The sequence below is a fragment of the Periplaneta americana genome, chromosome 3, assembly GCF_040183065.1.
Source record: "Periplaneta americana isolate PAMFEO1 chromosome 3, P.americana_PAMFEO1_priV1, whole genome shotgun sequence".
Lineage (NCBI taxonomy): Eukaryota > Metazoa > Arthropoda > Insecta > Blattodea > Blattidae > Periplaneta > Periplaneta americana.
In genome coordinates this window covers 117153206-117172959 of record NC_091119.1, presented here as the reverse complement: position 1 = coordinate 117172959, position 19754 = coordinate 117153206, and the positions used below count along the sequence as shown (strand labels likewise).

At 34.8% G+C, this 19754-nt stretch overlaps 1 protein-coding gene across 16 annotated transcripts in view; it reads left to right on the top strand.

The window, feature by feature from the left end:
- Positions 1 to 8339: 8339 nt before the first annotated feature.
- The window catches only part of LOC138696415 (protein bric-a-brac 1-like), a 212602-nt gene continuing 201187 nt past the window's right edge, over positions 8340 to 19754 (top strand). For 15 of the 16 annotated variants that reach the window (XM_069821367.1, XM_069821372.1, XM_069821366.1 and 12 more), the window contains exon 1: positions 8340 to 8425. In XM_069821367.1, coding sequence (XP_069677468.1) covers positions 8341 to 8425 — 85 coding nt within the window. In that variant the 5' untranslated portion in view covers position 8340. Of the gene's footprint in view, positions 8485 to 19754 lie in introns of all 16 variants that reach the window. The other variant, XM_069821370.1, reaches the window with a different exon arrangement.

Genomic DNA, 19754 nt, shown 5'->3' with positions numbered 1-19754 from the left:
ACATATGGACGAATCCAGAAATGCATATAGAGTGTTAGTTGGGAGGCCGGAGGGAAAAAGACCTTTTGGGAGGCCGAGACATAGATGGGAAGATAATATTAAAATGGATCTGAGGAAGGTGGGATATGATGATAGGGACTGGATTAATCTTGCTCAGGATAGGGACCAATGGCGGGCTTATGTGAGTGCGGAAATGAACCTCCGAGTTCCTTAAAAGCAAGCAAGCAAGTAAGTAAGTAAGTATATTTATTTCAAATTATATTTTAAAAAGTTTATAACAAATAATTTAGGATAACAGTATTGTTATGGTGACTGGCCAGGTTCAAACTAAAACTGGCTTCCTGGGCAGCTGAAATATTTATAGAAAAGCACGATAGATAATCGCATAAGATAATATTAAAATGTATCCTGGACCTTTCGCGTTACAGGTGAAACACCATAAAGTCGCAAAACATTGTCAATTTGCTAGCCACAAATTTGTTAATTGAATGGAACTTAAGAATACGTAGGAACTTACGTCTTAATTGCATTATTGATTTTATTATTTTCGGTGCAAGGAATATCTTACTTATTTACAGAGGTGTGAAAATTATTAGAATAATCTTAATTTTAAAGGTTTTTTAATAGTTCCTTCACAAATATTCATTGAATTGATGAATATTGGTATATAATATTACTATACTGATGTAGGATATACTTACTACTAACAATGCCGGAAAGCATTGTTGTACATTGGTATTTTTCTTATTTTACAATTGTTATGGGAATTCAGAAATTATTATATTATGTTGGCGGAATTGGAAACATAAAAAATTAATTAAGAAATGCTTTAAACAAATTGTTCTTTGCGTTTACATTGTTATGAAGGTTCAAATGAACGTATAATCTGTTTTGTGCATATATAAGTATTAATTCTGTGAATTATAGTCTCTGTATTCAATTCTGTGTGAATCTTAAAAATTTATTAAAATGGGAAAGACAAGTGATCTATCGCCAAGAAAATTAGCCCTGGTAGAGTGTCTTTTGCATGAAAGAACATACACACAACAAGAAATATCGAAAAGGTTAATGATATCTCAAGCTTCAGTCTCTAGAGTGAAGAAGGCTTTGGATAATGATAAGCAGTACTCTTCTTCTCGAGTAGGAAAATGTGGTCGGAAGAGAATAATCAGCCCAAGAACTGAAAGAAAACTTGTTCAACTTGCAAAGAACAACAGAAGACTCACCAGTAAAGATCTAAGGAAGAATTTGGAACAGTATGGAGTAAATGTCTGTGATTCAACAGTCTATCGCAAGTTGATCGATGCCAGACTTCATGCACACCGTCCTCGAAAGAAAGCAAGGTTATTTCCAAGAAGTCGTTGCTGAACTATTCACATCATTTATAGTTCACTTCTGTGAACGATTCCATTGTCTATTGTTACACAACATTTTCAAGATGAATGCTAATGCTAATGTTGCGCTATAAACCAATTTTCGGCAATCTAATGTAAAAGACTGCCTACAAATATTTGGAAAGTTTCAGAGAAAATACACAAATTCAATCTTCTAACACAATTTTTTTGTTTTTAAATTAAGTAACTTGCTGGGAGGCATCGTCAGATATATAGGACACTCTTACACTAAACCTGGAGTAATTTAACCTTATTAATCAAATAAATGATTCTACTCACTGTTTTTTATATGCGCACTTGTATGTAATTTCTATTTTATACATATTTCATTGTTATTTTCCATCCAAAGATCATTAAGAACGATGAATATTACTTAATATGTCCTATCTTTCTTCAAATAGTGTTTATATGCCATGTTAATTTTCATTTGTTTTCATAAGTTAACAATGATGCACATTGGAAGCAACATATAAGAAATTATTTTCCTACACAATCCACGCTATATTCACGTTGTTTTGGAATTATTAATCGAAGATGGTTTGCTTATTGTTTATTACACGCACATTTGTATGTAATTTCTATTCCATACGTTTTTTTCTATCCCCCGATCATTAAGAATGGTGAATATTGTTCATGCTTGTTTCCTGTGTTTTTTAAAATAATGTTATGTGGCATGTTAGTTTTTATTTGTCGTTATTTACGTAAAAATGATGCGCCAAAAAATAAAAAATAATAATAATTTCGTACTCACTCCACATTCTATGTATTCACGTTTGTTTTTCAGTGATTTATTAAAGAATGTACCGGTATTTAAAAGACTAATAATTTAGAAACATGTTGCATAAATCATCTTTGTGCCAAAATAGAATGCTCCCTGGACCAAATTGTCGTATTTTGCAGTGGTCGTCAGTACTCGCTGAAATGGGTAATAATAATATAATAAAATTATGTTGTACATAGCATTTAGAAACATGTTACATAAATCATCCTTGTGCCAAAAGGGAATGCTCCCTGGACCAAATTGTCGTATTTTGCAGTGGTCGTCAGTACTCGCTGAAATGGGTAATAATAATATAATAAAATTATGTTGTACGTAGCATTTAGAAACATGTTACATAAATCATTCTTGTGCCAAAATAGAATGCTCCCTGGACCAAATTGTCGTATTTTGCAGTGGTCGTCAGTACTCGCTGAAATGGGTAATAATAATATAATAAAATTATGTTGTACGTAGCATTTAGAAACACGTTACATAAATCATCCTTGTGCCAAAATAGAATGCTCCATGGACCAAATTATCGTATTTTGCAGTGGTCGTCAGTACTCGCTGAAATGGGTAATAATATAATATAAATGTGTTGCACGTAGCAAGCGGGGTATCGGGGCTTTATGATGATCCGACGTGTAGCACGTGATGAAAAAAGGCGGGGTATCGGGGCTGCAAGCCCCGATGATGATCCGACGTGTAGCACATGATGAAAAAAAGCGGGGTATCGGGGCTGCAAGCCCCGATGATGATCCGACATGTAGCACATGATGCAAAAAAGCGGGGTATCGGGGCTGCAAGCCCCGATGATGATCCGACGTGTAGCACATGAAGAAAAAAAGCGGGGTGTCGGGCACTGAAAAGTGCCTTTTCGAAAGCATGGTGATGCGCATTTGACACACGCAGTGTATGTACTTGCTAATAATCCATTTTTATTTATCGTTATTTACGTAAAAATGATGCGTCAAAAAATAATAATTTCGTACTCACTCCACTTCCGATATTCACATTTGTTTTTCAGTGATTTATTAAAGAATGTACCGGTATTTAAAAGACTAATAATTTAGAAACATTTGACATAAATCATCCTTGTGCCAAAAGACGATGCTTCCTGGACCAAATTATCGTATTTTGCAGTGGTAGTCAGTACTCGCTGAAATGGGTAATAATATAATATAATTATGTTGTACGTAGCAAGATCTATTATTTAATTGATAGGATATTTTATGAGGTTGTCATGACTGAGATATCTATTGTCAATTGCTTTTATTTGTCAGAAGGCCTTGACTGACGGGTATAAAAGGACCGGCGCTCTTAGTGGTGGAGGTCGGGGTTTGGGATGGCTCACAAGTAACAAGAGAAGGGAGAGAGATACCTAGTATTTTAAAGATTTATATCGTTCACTAGATGAGTTGATTCAACTAACCTGGAAATAATGTGAATCGTTCAGCGACGACTTCTTGTAAATAACCGAAAGCAAAAATTATACCAGCAATGGCAAAGCAAAGACTTAAATGGGCTAAACAAGTCGGAGAACAATTTGGAAATGATTTGAGTAAGGTAAGACACTGTATTTATTATTAGTTTGTTTTAAAACTGAGAAATATAAAAAAAATTGTATAATCATAGGAATTAGAAACAAAAATGTTATGAAAATGTCATCCATGCGTCGAATATTCATTCCAGATTTTTTTTTAAATTACAGGTATGCTTTTCTGATGAATTCATATTTGAAATATCAGAAGAGTGTAGCCAATATGTGAGAAGAACAGCTGATGAAGAGTTTAAGCCTCAGTGTATTGCACAGAGCGTCAAGCATCCAACCAAGATAATGGTATGGATTGTAATGTGTGCTCAAGGTACTGGACGCCTCTACATAGTGCAAGGTATGATGAATCAACATCAATACAAGAATGTGCTGGAAACAAGATTAGTGCCTCAATTGCAGGAGTGGTTTCCAAATGGAGACTCAGTTTTCATGCATGACAGTGCACCTTGCCACAAGGCAAGGTCAGTTACCAAGTTTTTATCTGAAAGTGACATCAAAACATTACCATGGCCGGGTAACAGCCCCAACATGAACCCAATAGAAAATTTGTGGGATGTTAAAAAGAGACTTAGGAAAACTAACATTACTACCAAGGTTCAATTAATTGAAACACTCATTCGCATTTGGCATCATGATACAGAAATTGCAGAAAGTTGTAAAACACTTGTGGAAAGCATGCCAAAACGCATTGAAGCCTTGATAAAGAACAAAGGGATGCATACCAAGTACTGACTGTATGTATAACTTACAAATAAAGGCAGGAGCGGCTTTAGAGGTAGTGCCGTTGTGCCATGGCACTACCAGAATACAGAAGGAAAAGGAGAATTCATATTTTCCGCTCAAAACCTGAGAGAAACAAGTTACGCTTATACAATCTCTACCGTCAATATGATCTTTGCAGCGAAACACGTTGTAACCAGTGTTTGGAGGATGGATCTGTGGCAGGCACTACATCCCATAAGAAATATAATGGGATGCGAGCGCAATCTTCATGTTCGCTCGTCCTTTTCAGCATCTAAAGCATGATCTAAAATGTGCCAGGCACAATTTGCCACTGGTTTTTGCAATGCTTGTAGAACTGTATACATCCCCATTTTCTATGCCGATCCCTTACTACCTCTCACTCTGTCTGTCCTTCCACTTTGTCGGAACAAGTTTCTTAGAGCGAAGACTGCAACAATAAGATAATAAAATCTCTCCCGGTTTCTTGAAAACTTGGCTTGAGAAAGTTTTCACTTTATTATTTCTACAACAGTACCAATACGTGTTAAGTCGTGAGGTTGTTATCGTAATATTGGTCGTGTTATCGTGTTGTGTACTGTGAAAAAATTAATTCGGTTGGTGCTTTATTGAAATCTCCGTTTTCAACATTAACATATGAAAACAAACTTCGTGTTAAAGAATTAGGCAGACCTACACCACACTTAAATATTCATCAAAAGCAGCATAGTGCTAAAGCTAACAGATTTCGCAAATTCAACCCAGATATTTATTTAAAAAACAACTGATTGTGTGGATGTGATGTGAAAAATGCGTTCTTCTGTTTCCCGTGTGTTCTGTTCGGAGGTGAACTTAGCTGGTCAAAAGTGGGTGTGACGGATTTAGTACATTTATGGGGTAAAATAAAAACACATCATAAGTCAAAGGTTAATATGAATAACGTCTTCAGTTTGTCTATGCTGGGTAAAGCGAACATTGAAAATCAGTTAAATTCACACTACAGACTCGCGATTGCAAAACAACAATGAGCAAGTTGATAAAAACAGATATGCATTAAATTTAATAATAAATTGCATACGATTTTGTGGGGCACTAGATTTAGCACTAAGAGGGTACGATGAATCTGAGGAGTTTTGTTTGCAAAATAGACAACTTCAACAAAAAATGATGGATTTATTTTCAAGTCAGAAGAATCGGCAAATGGGTTTTATCTATCGCGCATATTAACCTGGTCAACAAAAGTGCTCAAGTGCTCCAGTTGTATAAATTTTTGTGAGTGATTATTATTATTATTATTATTATTATTATTATTATTATTATTATTATTATTATCATTATTATCATTATTATTATTAGAGACAAGAATTTCATGCACTATAAAATCCCAAAATATGCATGCATTCATGCACTATCAAACAATGAAATATGCATTATCAAGCGAAAAATACATTAAAATATGCACTTTTATTTTTGTTTCAAATGTATTATTTTACTTCACTTTTTTTGCACAGCTAAAAACCTAACAACATTTTTAAATTGGTTTATGTGAGGTTCCTGCACTTGTCAGTCAATATGTTTTTGTAGGCAGAGAATGACCTCTCTATATTGCAAGAAGTTACGGGTTTAAACTTGAATGAACATATTTGTGACAGTGTCAGGTCAAATTCTTCATTCAAGTTTTCGCCACAAATAACCTTCTTCACAGAACAAAAGAATCCGCAGTCCGGGTTAGCATTTATGACCCTGTCCAATTTGTTTTTCGCCGCTACATACACTTTCCCACGGGCATAACTGAGGGATCTATGAAATTCTTTGCAGATTCTTTCTTTTGTTGCATTCTTGCAATATGTGAAACAGATGCGACATGCTGGTCGACTTGAAATTTTTTAGTACATTTCATCTGAAATTATAATAGACCTTACGGTTACCTAGATACGATTTAAAAATAGACATCGTAATTTAATAATTATTTTAAACAAGTTTTGTAATTTTTTACAAAGAACAATTGTCATATAAAATGTTCGGAAACAGAACAGCATTGCTTAACTCTTTACTCCAACAGTCGCAAAATACGACATCCTCATCTGACCTAATAAAATCTTTTTCCTTTACAGTAATCCACTGTGCAAAGAGTACATTTTTGGAATCTTTAAATTGGAAACATATTAGAACCACATTAACACGCGCAAACAGAATAAACAAGCACATCAACAACTTATGATATTCACACACAGCAAAGACAGTTTAACGATAATTTTAGAAGAATCTAAATTGCTACTAGTACTAGAAAAGGCAGAGAATTTACAACCTCCCTGAAAGAGGATGCTTTTGACCTAAATTATTTGTCGGCAATTTCCTTGAACCCTCTATATTTCCTCTCTACTTACTATTCTCAAAATATCCAACGTAATAAATTCATTTATGACAAGTTGTAAAAGTGGACTTCCGTCCAGGGAAAGGTCCTCTAACGTCTTATTGTGAAAAACTTAACATTTTATTTAATTTTTCTGTTATTTAGTTTTTTTCTTTTTCTTCTTCAATCCTGATTCCTGAAGCTAAAATATGGGACATAAAATCGAGAAACTGAGATGTCCACACAAAACCATTAAAACATGCATTTAAACTGAATGTAATATATATTATAGGCATTATTAAGCTAAAAATTACCTAAATATGCATTATGCATGTTTTTATCCCTAAAAAGTCGAAAACATGCAAATATGCACGGGAAAAGTACACATATTTGGAACCTGAAAGTAATGAAATGGATAAGTACTAAGTTTGAGCTATGTCCTATGTTTCTATAAAAACATGCATTTGCATGGAATTCTCGTCTCTAATTATTATTATTGCTTATTTTTTGTCTTTGATTTAGACCATAAGCGGATCTAGGGAGGAAATAGTAGGAAAAAGAGTTACCCTCCCCCTTAGGGTATCCTGGATCTACCAGAGATTTTGACACTAGGCATTAAATATGTATGAGCCGCCACTGAATAAAGGTATTCTATACTTTAAATTGCTTAGTTATTTAAGTATTCCCCATATTCCTCCTATTATTCTAATAATTTTCACTTGTCTTTCCCATTTTAATAAATTTTTAAGATTCACACAGAATTGAATACAGAGACTATAATTCACAGAATTAATACTTATATATGCACAAAACAGATTATAATTTTCACACCTCTGTACCTTTGTACTATCAATAAAAAACATGTTTTTTTTTTTGTAATTATTTTAAGTGGCAATCTTTGTATGTAAGTAGTCTACTTACGCCGTATTCTGAAGTGTAGCTAATTTATTGCAATAAAACACTATTTTCGAATCCATAATAAATTACATCACTACTCTGAATCTTGATCTTACCTTTGTGCATAAAGTAATATAGAAAAAAATAGACGTTACGTACAACGAAAGCAATGAGCAAGCACAATTACATCAATATCACTTTAGAATCTCCCGCCTCCATTCATCGTTGCCAAACCTACCCATGCTCCAACTTGTACCTGAAGGCTCTGGTACAGACCATTGAAGATCCTGAATTCTGACTATACGTCATTGGAACGGCGCTTTAGTAACTAATAGGAATAGTATCAGTAGTATTAACATTAGTAGTATTGAAGTTTCTTTCCGTAGTAGAGTACCGGTACATTGTAACTTTGTTGTAAGTCATAAGTTATTGATTATTGGAAATACATGAACGTACCCACATTTTTTAAAAGAAATATAGAATTGCCAACTGTTAACTGTAATTAATAAGATTCTTTTCAAAGTATTATTGGATGTTTCGGTATGTTTCTTAAAAATATATATAATATTGTAGAGTCACTAGTATATAATAATTCCTGAAAGTAGTTTGTTGTATTATTATAAATTATCATTTGCACAAATATAAATACCACTTTAAGTATATGTTGGTGTACCTGTCATACCGACGCGACGCTAATACTGTAATTCGGAAGACCTTTGTGAGTGCTAGAACGCCATTTTGTGATTGTGAGTATTGTGGTAGGAGATTAAGAAAATATTTTTTATGTTTCGCCTGCTGTAAGAAGGTAACATTACAATTAATAACGTTATACTGATTTTGATAGCATGTAAGTTATTGTTAGTGGATTGCAAAAGTAGTGAATGTAGAGTAAATTTATGCAAAGGGCGTCTCAATTCTTGATCTGTCAAGAAGGCGGATTACTGCTGTGTTTAAAATAAATGATTTCACTTATTTAGTTATGAAAACATGTATAATTAGGATACATATCAAAATTATTTGAAGTTATGTTACTGCCGTATGCAATGAGTACTTAACAGAGGCCAGAAAATGAATTCTGTAGTAATTTTATGGAAATGGCCGTCAGACTGGAGTTTGACATACAGCAAAGAAATGTTGTTTGATTTTGAAGTAGGATTGCCAGGTGTACCATATTATACGGATGTTCCATATTTGAGATTTGAAGAACGTGTCCCATACGAAATCCTTACGGTAAACCAACAATTCCGTATTTACGGACATTTAAGTCGTAGCCGGTCAACGGATTTTTCTTTTTTTTTTTTATCCCTTTTCTTTACTGTTTCTATGGATACCGTGATGTGGAATTATTAAAAAAAAGTCATTTGTTTATTAACAGCAATGTCTTTAGAAACTTGACAAAGTTATTGTTAATGAATTGCAAAAATTGTGAACGTAGAGTAAATTTATATGAAGGGCGTTTGAATTCTTAATCTGTCGAGAAGCTTCACCGCTCTTTGGCTAAACTATCGCTGAGGTAGTTCCCTTCGTACTCCACGCATACACCGTGAATATGTCTGACAGGTTAGATTTGATTAGTTTGGGCTTCTGTTATGCCCTGTAGCCTATATACGATCAACATCTCTACAAAAAAAATCCTTAAAAATTCAACAATCTGAAATCACCGAAACTACCTCAGTGCTAGTTTCACGTAATTCTCGGTTTCTATATAGCCTATATATAGGCATATATATATATATATATATATATATATATATATATATATATATATTTTTTTTTGGACAGCCTAAAGAGCTCTTCCCTTGGGGACGGCATTGAAGCATGGCTTTTGGAACTCTGTTCCAATCCATTCATTGGGCATAGTTTTTTCTGGTACCAGTACTTACATGTTTATAAACTGTGAGACTGGTTGTAATTAAAGTTTGTGTATGATATTTGTTTTGCGGTCCAAGCGACTAACTTATATCCTAATATTGCTATTATAAATTTCATTTCGCAAACCATTATTCTGCACCAATTAAGAGAGAGGGGATATTTAATTGATAAGGCCGAGGTAACATGTGAAAAAGTTTCAAAGAATCAATTGTATGTTTTCTCTCCCTGGTGTGGGGAGATATCGAAGTTTCACTGTGTTTTCTAATATTTTACTACATTCTCTGGACAGTGGCGGGTCCCATGCCCTGACTAGTAGATGAAGGGCCGAATGGGATTAATGCACGGTAATGAAGTTAAAAGTACACATTCATGATAACTGGACATGCAAGACTTGCCTATTTCTTATAGCTACGTAAAGTCAGTCCTTGGTCTTGAGGGCAGCAAACTCGTTCGTGCTATCTTCATAGAATGGCTGCTTCGATGTGAATTCACACAAAAGTTCTTTTTGAATGGAGATATTTGCTGGCACTGTGAATCTATCTTGTGATATTAAGGGCAGAATCCATAGTCGTGACTTATAAATGAGTGAACCCTTAAGTGGTTACCTACTTAAAATACTCATTTCTAATTCATAGTTGTCCCTCATTCTCATAATGAGTGATGACTTAAGTGTGCTCATCTTTACCCTTAAGTGACCACTCATTTTCAAAATGGATAACTACTGAGAATGATTTTGAGGATTTTGTGGAGTTTGTTGAACGAAACGAGGAAGATATATGTTCCCCAAAAAGGTACATTAGAGACATGGAGAATCATTTGGAAATGTAGCCTATAATGAACTGAAATTTAAGAAACAATATCGTTTTCGTTAGACCCCAGTTGTTGATATTTTACTCCCTTTAATACAGAGTTTTTTTTAGTGTGCATACATACACAGTTTGTGCAGTAATAAAAGTTAAAAAAACAACAGATAACAAGTGAAAGCAATAGCCTTTATTCATGGAAATTTGCATTGTATAAGTTACCACAGTTACAATGAAGAAACAGCTCTGCCTGTGCTCGCTATCCACTTGATTTAAAAGAAAAAAGTTATTCCCACTATCAATCTCAAATTTAACGATTGTCGTCGATTGTTGCCGCTATTACTTCCGGAGTCTGACGTATCATCCGCAAGTTCAAGAACAATAGTAGTAGTAGTAGTAGTAGTAGTAATAATAATAATAATAATAATAATAATAATAATTACCACTCCCATTACTGTTGAAAATGTTGATAGCACTAAGATTTTATGCAACATCATCATTTCAGGTAAGTCATAATTACAGTAAAGTCTATTTCACACAGCAGAATCAATATACAGAGCTATTATTATCATACTCTCAGAAAAGAGCGGCCGGCTGGCCAGCTGCGTCCTGCTTGGTTTCTGCTGCATGCTAACCGTTTGTCCAGCGCATTCGAGCTCCAGTAGCCATATAGCATTCAGTGTGCTTAGAAGTCGTGTAATGAAATTCTCGATTCTTCAAGTGTTCAACATTAATGTATAAAGTTTAGTGATTATTGTGTATTTAGGTAATGCCTAGCAACAAATTCTCACTGTGTGAACATGTGTACTGTATAATGTGTACAACACGTACATAAATTAAAAGGCAGAAGGTCGTGTGCGAAAACAAGACGAGAATTTCGAATAAAGTTTCCAAACAGACCTGTGCCTTTTGCCAAAACAATTAGACGACTCGCTAAAAGATTTAAAGAAACAGACTCAGTAAAGAATCGAAAATCAAGCAGAAAATGTAGTGTTCTTGTGCAGAACGATTGCCAGTTTATTTCCAACAAGATTCGGCCACTGCTCATACAGCTGCCATGTCAATGAGGAAATTGAGGCGCATTTTCGGTACAAGACTAATCAGTAATAATTTGAGGCCACCATGAAGCCGAGATATAATACTCTGTGACTTTATTTATGGGGAACACTAAAAGGTAGGGTTTATAGGAAAAATCCTCATTCTATAGATGAACTAAAAGACTATATATGAGAAGAAATCCAAGCTATCAATGATGTAGAACTTCAGAGAGTTGTTCATTTGTTTATCAGAAGATGACAGTTGTGTGTGGCAGCAAGCAGAGCCATTTTCAGCAATGACGTGAGCATGGTAAGTCCAAATTATTGAACATTCATTGTTAGTACTGTTATATATTGGAGAAGCGTCGGAGAAATGGTTATGCGCTCGGCAGAAACCACACAGGGCGCAGCTGACCGGCCGGCTACTCTTTTCTGGGACGTATGATAATAATAGCTCTGTACTTTATTACCACAGAAACATTTGTGTGTGCAGAGCTGTATCTGTACCACATAAGTGAACCAATAATTTCAGAAGTGTCCAAAGCAGTATCAGGTCATATTAAAAGGATCATAAAATTTCCAGCATATGTAGAGGCATTCAATGCATTAAAAGTGGACTTCTGTAAGAAAGCTGGTTTTCCGGGAGTTATCAGTGTTATTGATGGCACATATGTGCCTATTAACAATCCTGGAGGAAATAATGCAGAAATTTTTAGGAACAGGAAAGATTATTTTTCCATAAATGTCCAGATTGTTAGTGAACCCAATGAAAAAATTCTGGCTATTGTTGTGAGCTGGCCAGGTTCTGTGCATGACAGCAGGATTTTTAAAATAGTGGTATTAGAGTTAGGCTAGGTGAGATAAATTACACTGTACAACAAATTTGAACTTTGTGTCTGCCCTTTAGTTGAAAGTATGTGATTCTGTATAAACAAAAGGTGCTTGATTCATATCTGAAAACCAAAATGGTCCATCACGTACCATTTTTTTAGGAGACCCGCTTTTCATATTTATACAAATTGGTCAGAGAGAAAATTAACAGCGACACTCATTACGGAAAACACATATACTAAAATGATTTTTTTGACCGTTTCCGCTTGTAGGCATCTGGTGGAGTGTCCCTGATAGTAGACCAACAATATTCAGCTAGCATACTTCCATTCCATCATCCACTGAAGCGCTTTTCAAACATAGCAATGTCCTGGTGGAATCTTTCGCCATGCTCATTACTAACTGCACCCAGGTTTTGAGGGGAAAAAATCTAGATGTGAGTCCAAAAAGTGTAGTTTTAAAGACATATTGCAGCCTATAACACGAAAGCATTTCACCATGTCACGAACAAGATCTTCATAGTTTTCAGCTTTCTCGTTTCCAAGGAAACTTGAACATACTGATTTAAATGCCTGCCAGGCTGCTTTTTCTCCTTCTGATAGTTTATTTTCAAAGTCTTCGTTGTGCATGACTGATTTAATTTGTGGCCAATAAAAACCCCTTCTTTTACCTTTACCTCACTTAAACTTTTGAATTTGTTTCTGAGATACAAGAAGGCTAACCCTTCTCTGTCCAGCGCTTTTACAAAAATTTTCATTAAACCAAGTTTAATGTGCAATGGTGGAAGAAAGACATATTGCGGATTCACAAGTGGTTCATGAGATATGTTTTTGGTGCCAGAAATGTAGTTTTGTCGTGGAGGCCACTGTTTACGGATGTAGTGACTTTTTCTGTCATGACTATCCCATTCACATAGGAAGCAGCAGCATTTAGTGTATCCTTGTTGCTTGCCTGTTAATATCCCAATAACTTTTAAGTCTCCGCAAATGTGCCATTTGAATGTAGAGTAGTCAATTAATTTCAATATAGCACTCATTACCTCATATGTTTCCTTGGTATTTACAGCATTATATGCTATAGGAACAGAGGGAAAAACATTGCCTATATGGAGGAGTACTGCCTTTAGACTACGTTTGGAAGAGTCAATAAACAGGCGCCAGTCTCCTACAATGTGTTCATGTCCCAATGCCTGAAATAACCCATTCACATCACAGCAATAAATAATGCCTTCTTTCTCCGCAAAATAGTGCCCAAAATTGCTTTGTCATCTTCTAAATGAAGTAATTTTTACATCTTTATCTAACAGATTCCAACCTTGTAGCCTAGAACCCAGTAATTCTGCATCTGTTTGAGAGAGTTTTAAGTCCCGTACAAGATCGTTAAGCTCTCCCTATTTTATTTCATGATGTACACATGTCATAGATGGAGAGGGTTGAAAATCTGGATCTTGACCGCATCGGGCATCTGAAGTGTCTTCCTCTGAATCAAGAGTATATTTATCTGGAGCTGTAGGTACAGGAAGGTCTTCAGAATGAGAAACTGGTCGCATAGCGGAGGGTATGTTTGGATACCGCATAGAGTGTTTGGATTTGGACGTGAACCCCTTAACATATGTCAATCAAAAGTAACAATCTGTTACGTGGTCTTTTGGTTCGCGCCAAACCAAAGGTACACCAAATTTCATTGCGCTACGTTTTCCTTGTAACCACTTTCTCAGATTCCTGGAGCATGAATTGCAGCATATATGTGGAGCCCAAGACTTATCCTGATCTCCAACTCTGCATCCAAAGTACAATTCATATGCCTTTCTAACCAATGGTGACAAGCTACATTGTTGAGTCTTGAATGTAACTTCGCCACACACATAACAAAATAAGTCAGGCTTATTTTTACATTGACGAGACATAATGCATTGAATGTAGTTCACTGTGTCCTTAGGCCTTAAAACATTAGTACTTCACACTTAACAGCACTCCACAAACAGAACTTTCAATGAGCAGTATCACGTGGTAAATGGAAACATCTGACAGTAAACAAAAAATTACATTTAAAATGCTGGAGTTGTGGTATGATCAACCTGGCAGTGAATGATTGATGTAGATATATATTTCTAAATGTGTCTAAATCTATCCCTGCACTGAAAATGTTTGATAGAAGAAGCAGGATATTCGAAAAATAATTTAAATTAAGGAAAAATAGCAATATTATCGAGGAAATACATAAAATACTAAATTGTGGATTTTTTGGAAAATGGTTTGTCTTAGGCAAAAACCGAGTACAGATTCGTTATTTCCAGCCATAAATATACAAGAAACACATGTTTTCATGTAAAGGGCATTTTTCATGTTGTACAGTGTTATTGGACATCTTCTTGGCAACGGTGGATATCCACAACAATTTTATACTCCAATTTCACATCGTAACACCTACCCAGAACAAAATTACAACAATGCCCTTAAAATAACCAGAAGTGGAGTCAAGAGAACAATTGATGAAAAAGGTGCTTTCCATGCCTATATTTTGAAATACAGAATAAGTTGAGAAACATTACAAGAATAATAACTTGTGCAATTTTGTAGCTACAATGTAAGCATACAAGCATGAGGCAATTAGGAATCAGAAGAACTTGAGGGAAGAGGAGAAATTATTAACATTCCAAAACCGCCCATTGCACAAAATGTCAGAGAAAATGCAATTCGACAAGAATTTATTGAAAGACACTTTGTATAATAATTAAGAAATAAATTTATCACTCAATTGCATTAACTACTCATTTCAGTTTACCTTGAAGAGCATGCAACTCAATTTTTTGTTTTAGTTGAAACTTCTCATCTTTTGTAGCTGTGTCTAGTTGTTTTAGAATACCTGATCAATTCGAAGTTGTTGCTCTTGCTTTCTCATCTCATCCAGTTCCATGTCTAAATTGAGTAAATACTTTGTTCTTTCAATTCTCAATCCGGCTTCAGTACTTAGAGCATCTGACTTTGATCTTTTTTTTTCTTCTGCGTTTCCTCACTCCTTAGTGTCTCAGGTATCACTCTAGAGGTTGATTCCTCAATCTGGTCAGTTGCCCTGTCATCAGTCTGTTCATTAACCAAAACGTCATTATTATATATGTTTCTGTATTCTCATTTTCAATGAACTGAACAGTGTTGGAATCAATACAGTCCGACATTTCAATGTCAGTGCCAGAGGAATCGAGTTCAGGTTCGTCTTCAACATTGGTGTCAATTGCTGGACCACTACCAGTTTTCAGTAAGCTTCACCTTTCTGCCTTCCTACGAAATTTTATACTTTCCCATAGTCTTTTCAACTGCTGGATGTTCCTTGAAATATTTTCGGTATTGGAATTGAACTTTGACGCAATAGTTCTCCAAGCAGGCTTTCTTTCTTCGAACACAGACAGAATCAGATTGCCTGTTTCTACAATGTCTTTATGCATTAAAACAAACTCTCGAAGCCAAAGTTGTTCTTCTGTGGAAAAATTTTTCAAACACATTAATTTTGCTTGGAAATTCATGATAAACTCTTGTCCCAATAGTCTTCAATGTAACTTGAGGCAAAATCTGCAATATTTGTTCAAATTTTACATGAGAAAGGTCCTCTTCATCAACTGTGAGAGTCTTCGCATGTTTTTACTCGACATATGCAGGCACATGATTTGAACTTCCAGCTCTAGATCGACTACACAAAGCACAGATTAAAACAGTATATTTAATCTTAAATTGAGCAGCACAGCCGTCTGTGAAAATACTTCTGAATACAGTGTGGAGAATTCTGATTTTAACTTCATCACTTTCTTCATACAGGTCCAAACAGAAAATTTATCATGGGAGAGATAATTTCATACAATAACAAACGAACGAGTGGTAATTTGCAACCACACACAGCAAGTGGACAAACTTACTTGATCATGGCTCTAATGAGCAGCTTGAATTTCATTGTTGACTAGCTTCTTCATTACTGCTGACCTTTTACTGGGGCTGTTAGGCATTACCTTTTTCACTTTGTTTACAGCTTTGACTAAGGATTGAGGACACTTGTAACTTGAAGTTTTGTAGGGAATAGTAACACCCTTCTTCTGTGACTCAGCCTTCTTCTTTTCCCTGCATTCCCATACTCTATCAGCAGTCTGCAAATGCTTCAGTTTCAATTTTTTAGAATCCATTGATATTCGTTTTTCTTTTCAGTTCCTCTGTTCTTCTTTCCTCTATCTTTTTCTTTCTTCAAGTATTTTTTTATGAAGTTCTTCATTTTGCTTGAATTTCTCCCTTCATTTTCTTACTCTTTCTGCCGAACTCACATTGTTTATAATAAGATGAATTATTTCAGAAATAATATTTAAAAATCAATATTATGTGACAGCAAAGTACTATTTCTCATATTAAGAACATAATCATAATAAATGTTGTATAAATTGGTTTAAAGAATAGCATGTCTACAGAGGTTAGTAACATATAATAGAGATGTGTTACATATGTTACGTATTTCAATTGTTTATTTTTAAAAAGAAAAAATATTAAATGATATTCCACTGTTACTAGTTCATTAAACACACAGTTTCCCACTTTTGTTCAACCTTTTAAAATTCTTATGGTTCTTTCTTGCATAAAATAAACTTTGTTCAAGTTAGTGTTACGTATGTTACATCTAAACAACATATACTCAAAACCTATTCTGAATTCAACTTAACTTATATTTTAAAATTATTTTAATGCAGATGTGCAACACAACTCTTTTTTTTTTTTTTTTTTTATAGCTTCTGTACACTGCAACCTGTTCAGACTTGCACAAGGAGATCACTGATGCTAACAAAGTGACACAATAAACCTCATACATAACCACTGAGCATGTATGTCAACTTCGACTAAAAATAGCTTGCTGCATCACTAACACTCGTTCGCAGGTGCAGAGTAATTTTTTCGCTACAGACGAAAGAATTGGAAGTTCAAGGGAATGTGTCTTCCACCACAGTAGAGGGTCTGCAAAGTCATAGAGTTCTCCCAAAGATTTGTAGATGTCGATCTCTGCTGTGAGTGGTGTTAACGGAGCAGTGTCCTCAGTTTTGTCATCGTCATCTTCAAAAACCAATTTTCTTTTCTTCACATTTAATTGTGTTGTAATTTTCGTAGTGGCTACAACTTTTTTTGGAAATTCATGACCACACTAGTCCTGTTGCTTCTTTAGGAAGACATTTTAAAGATTTGAATCTTGGATCGAGAGCCGTAGCTTCTTGATACATTTCTAATTTAGGCCAATCATTAACTCTTTCCACTAAATCTTCAACAATAGCCGTTTTAAATCTAATCACATAACGAGGGTCTGTATCGGTGACTTTCAAATTTAATCTTAGGTATGTTATTGCAGGCTATACGACACTTGCTGTGACATATTTACTTCCTCCAAGAAAATCACGTATCTAGACAGGGCTTCAGACATTCAAACATTTTTTGTGTCATTTTCCATTCAATTTCAGTTAATGGAATGATACTTGATGGGTGGGTAGCTAATATATCCACAATTCCTCTCTTAGCTTTCAGGAGACTGTCCAACATTAAGCATGTACTGTTCCATTGAGTCACTACGTCTTATTTTAGTTTCAATTCCAGAATATTAAGATCATTCAATTTTTGGGACAGTTGATTTTCAAGGTGTTTGTGTTTAAAATGTCCTACAATTTTTCTGCATTTACTAAGCAGACTATCTATAGAAGCACTTTTAATCCCTTTATTAAGACTGAACTGTAACATATGGGCAGCACATCTGACATCATATTTAGACTTCTCAATGCCAAGTACAATATTCCTAGCATTATCTGTGCATATTGCAACAACTTTATTTTGTAAATTCCATTCGCTGACAACTTGTTCGAACTCGTCAGTACAAGTAGCCACAGTGTGTTTTTCTATTATATTTTTTACTTGTAATGTTGCACTGCAAAATTCCCAGTTCGATTCAATCCAATGTGCACTAATAATACCCAAATAACTTAGATTGGCTATTGAAGTCCAGAAATCTCCTATTAGGCCAACATATTCTGTATATTTTAGTTCATCTAATAAGTTTGATCTTTCAATGTCATAAAATGTGCCAATTCGCCTAGTTACAATGTCTCTAGATGGAAGATTGTATGAGGTATTACCAGTGGCTTCCCTTAAAACACCCTCTAGTCCCTCATCCGAAATAATATTGATCGGCTGACTATCCCTTACTATCCATTTCACTGTTTTGTTTGTTAGTTCAGCTTCCTTTAAAACAGAAATCATTTGGGCTATGAAGTGATTAAAATTCGAATCTGATGAACGGGCTGCAGGAGCAGATGATGATTCAGTACTATTGTGTAATGGATGGACATGTTTTAAGAGGTAATTCAAACTGCTTGCACTGCCACTATAACTACAAGATTTTCCACAAATTGTACAAGAAACTTTTTTTTCTGTCTAGCACTTCTCCACAATCGTTCAATTTAAATCCAAACATTTCACTCAGTTTACCTCTCAAATTCTCATATGACACACAGAAAACTATTTTTTTTTCTTTATCGAACTAAACACACAACCATCATATAGAAACTCCGTACAGAAACTGAAACTGCAGTCGAAACAGAATACTGTCCCCTATTGTAATCCGAATAACCAGATTTTAGAAAAAGAAGAAGATAGTTACTCTCTCACTTGCACACAGTGTAGACATAGCTATTTTATAAGGAATGAGGGGAAGGAATCCCAGAAAAGTACAAGTATGTATTTCATATGCTAGGAAGATGAGCTGACAACAAGGTGAAAGTTTTCTTGGAAAACCATAAAACTTAATAAGGGTTTCGGATTGTGTTTCAACTTTCAATGGAGGTAGACCAGGTCACTGTCTTCATGTATCCATCTCTTTCTGAAGTGTTTGTGCAAAGATTTTCCCCTCGCTAATCTGCTTTGCAGTTAGATTATAACAGTACTATTGTGCTTTTAAGTAAGCAATTTCCGAGAGAGGAATATTGTCGGAATTTTTAGTATGAGTTTGTATTAAAATAATTAATATCTACTACAACCGATTAATTTTAACCGACTCGATTAAATATTTTTGATCAATTAATCTAAAACAGAAATTGATCGATTAAATTCCACAACACTAATTATAAGACTACAAACACTTTATCACTTTTCAACATAGTCCTAACTACGTTCAATGTAAGTGTTCCTGTTATACTGCGTTAAAAGTGATGGTCTTATGGTACATATTCAATTAATAAACCAATTATTAAGGTTACTTTTTGACTGTCCCTCTTATATTAAAAAAGGCAGAAAAAGACAAATGAAAACTTCCATTATTTCAATCTCAAAGATGTAATTCGTACAGATTCACTTTTAAATTTAACATAGATAGAACACATTTAAAAAGGCATTCTGCCATGCAGGGTGGCACACGAAATGTCATACAGTTTAGAGTGTTTATATAACCTCTGATATACAAAATATTTCATACAATCTTATATTACATTGCTCGCCTGAATATGCATGATTAACGAGCATGAAGGACAT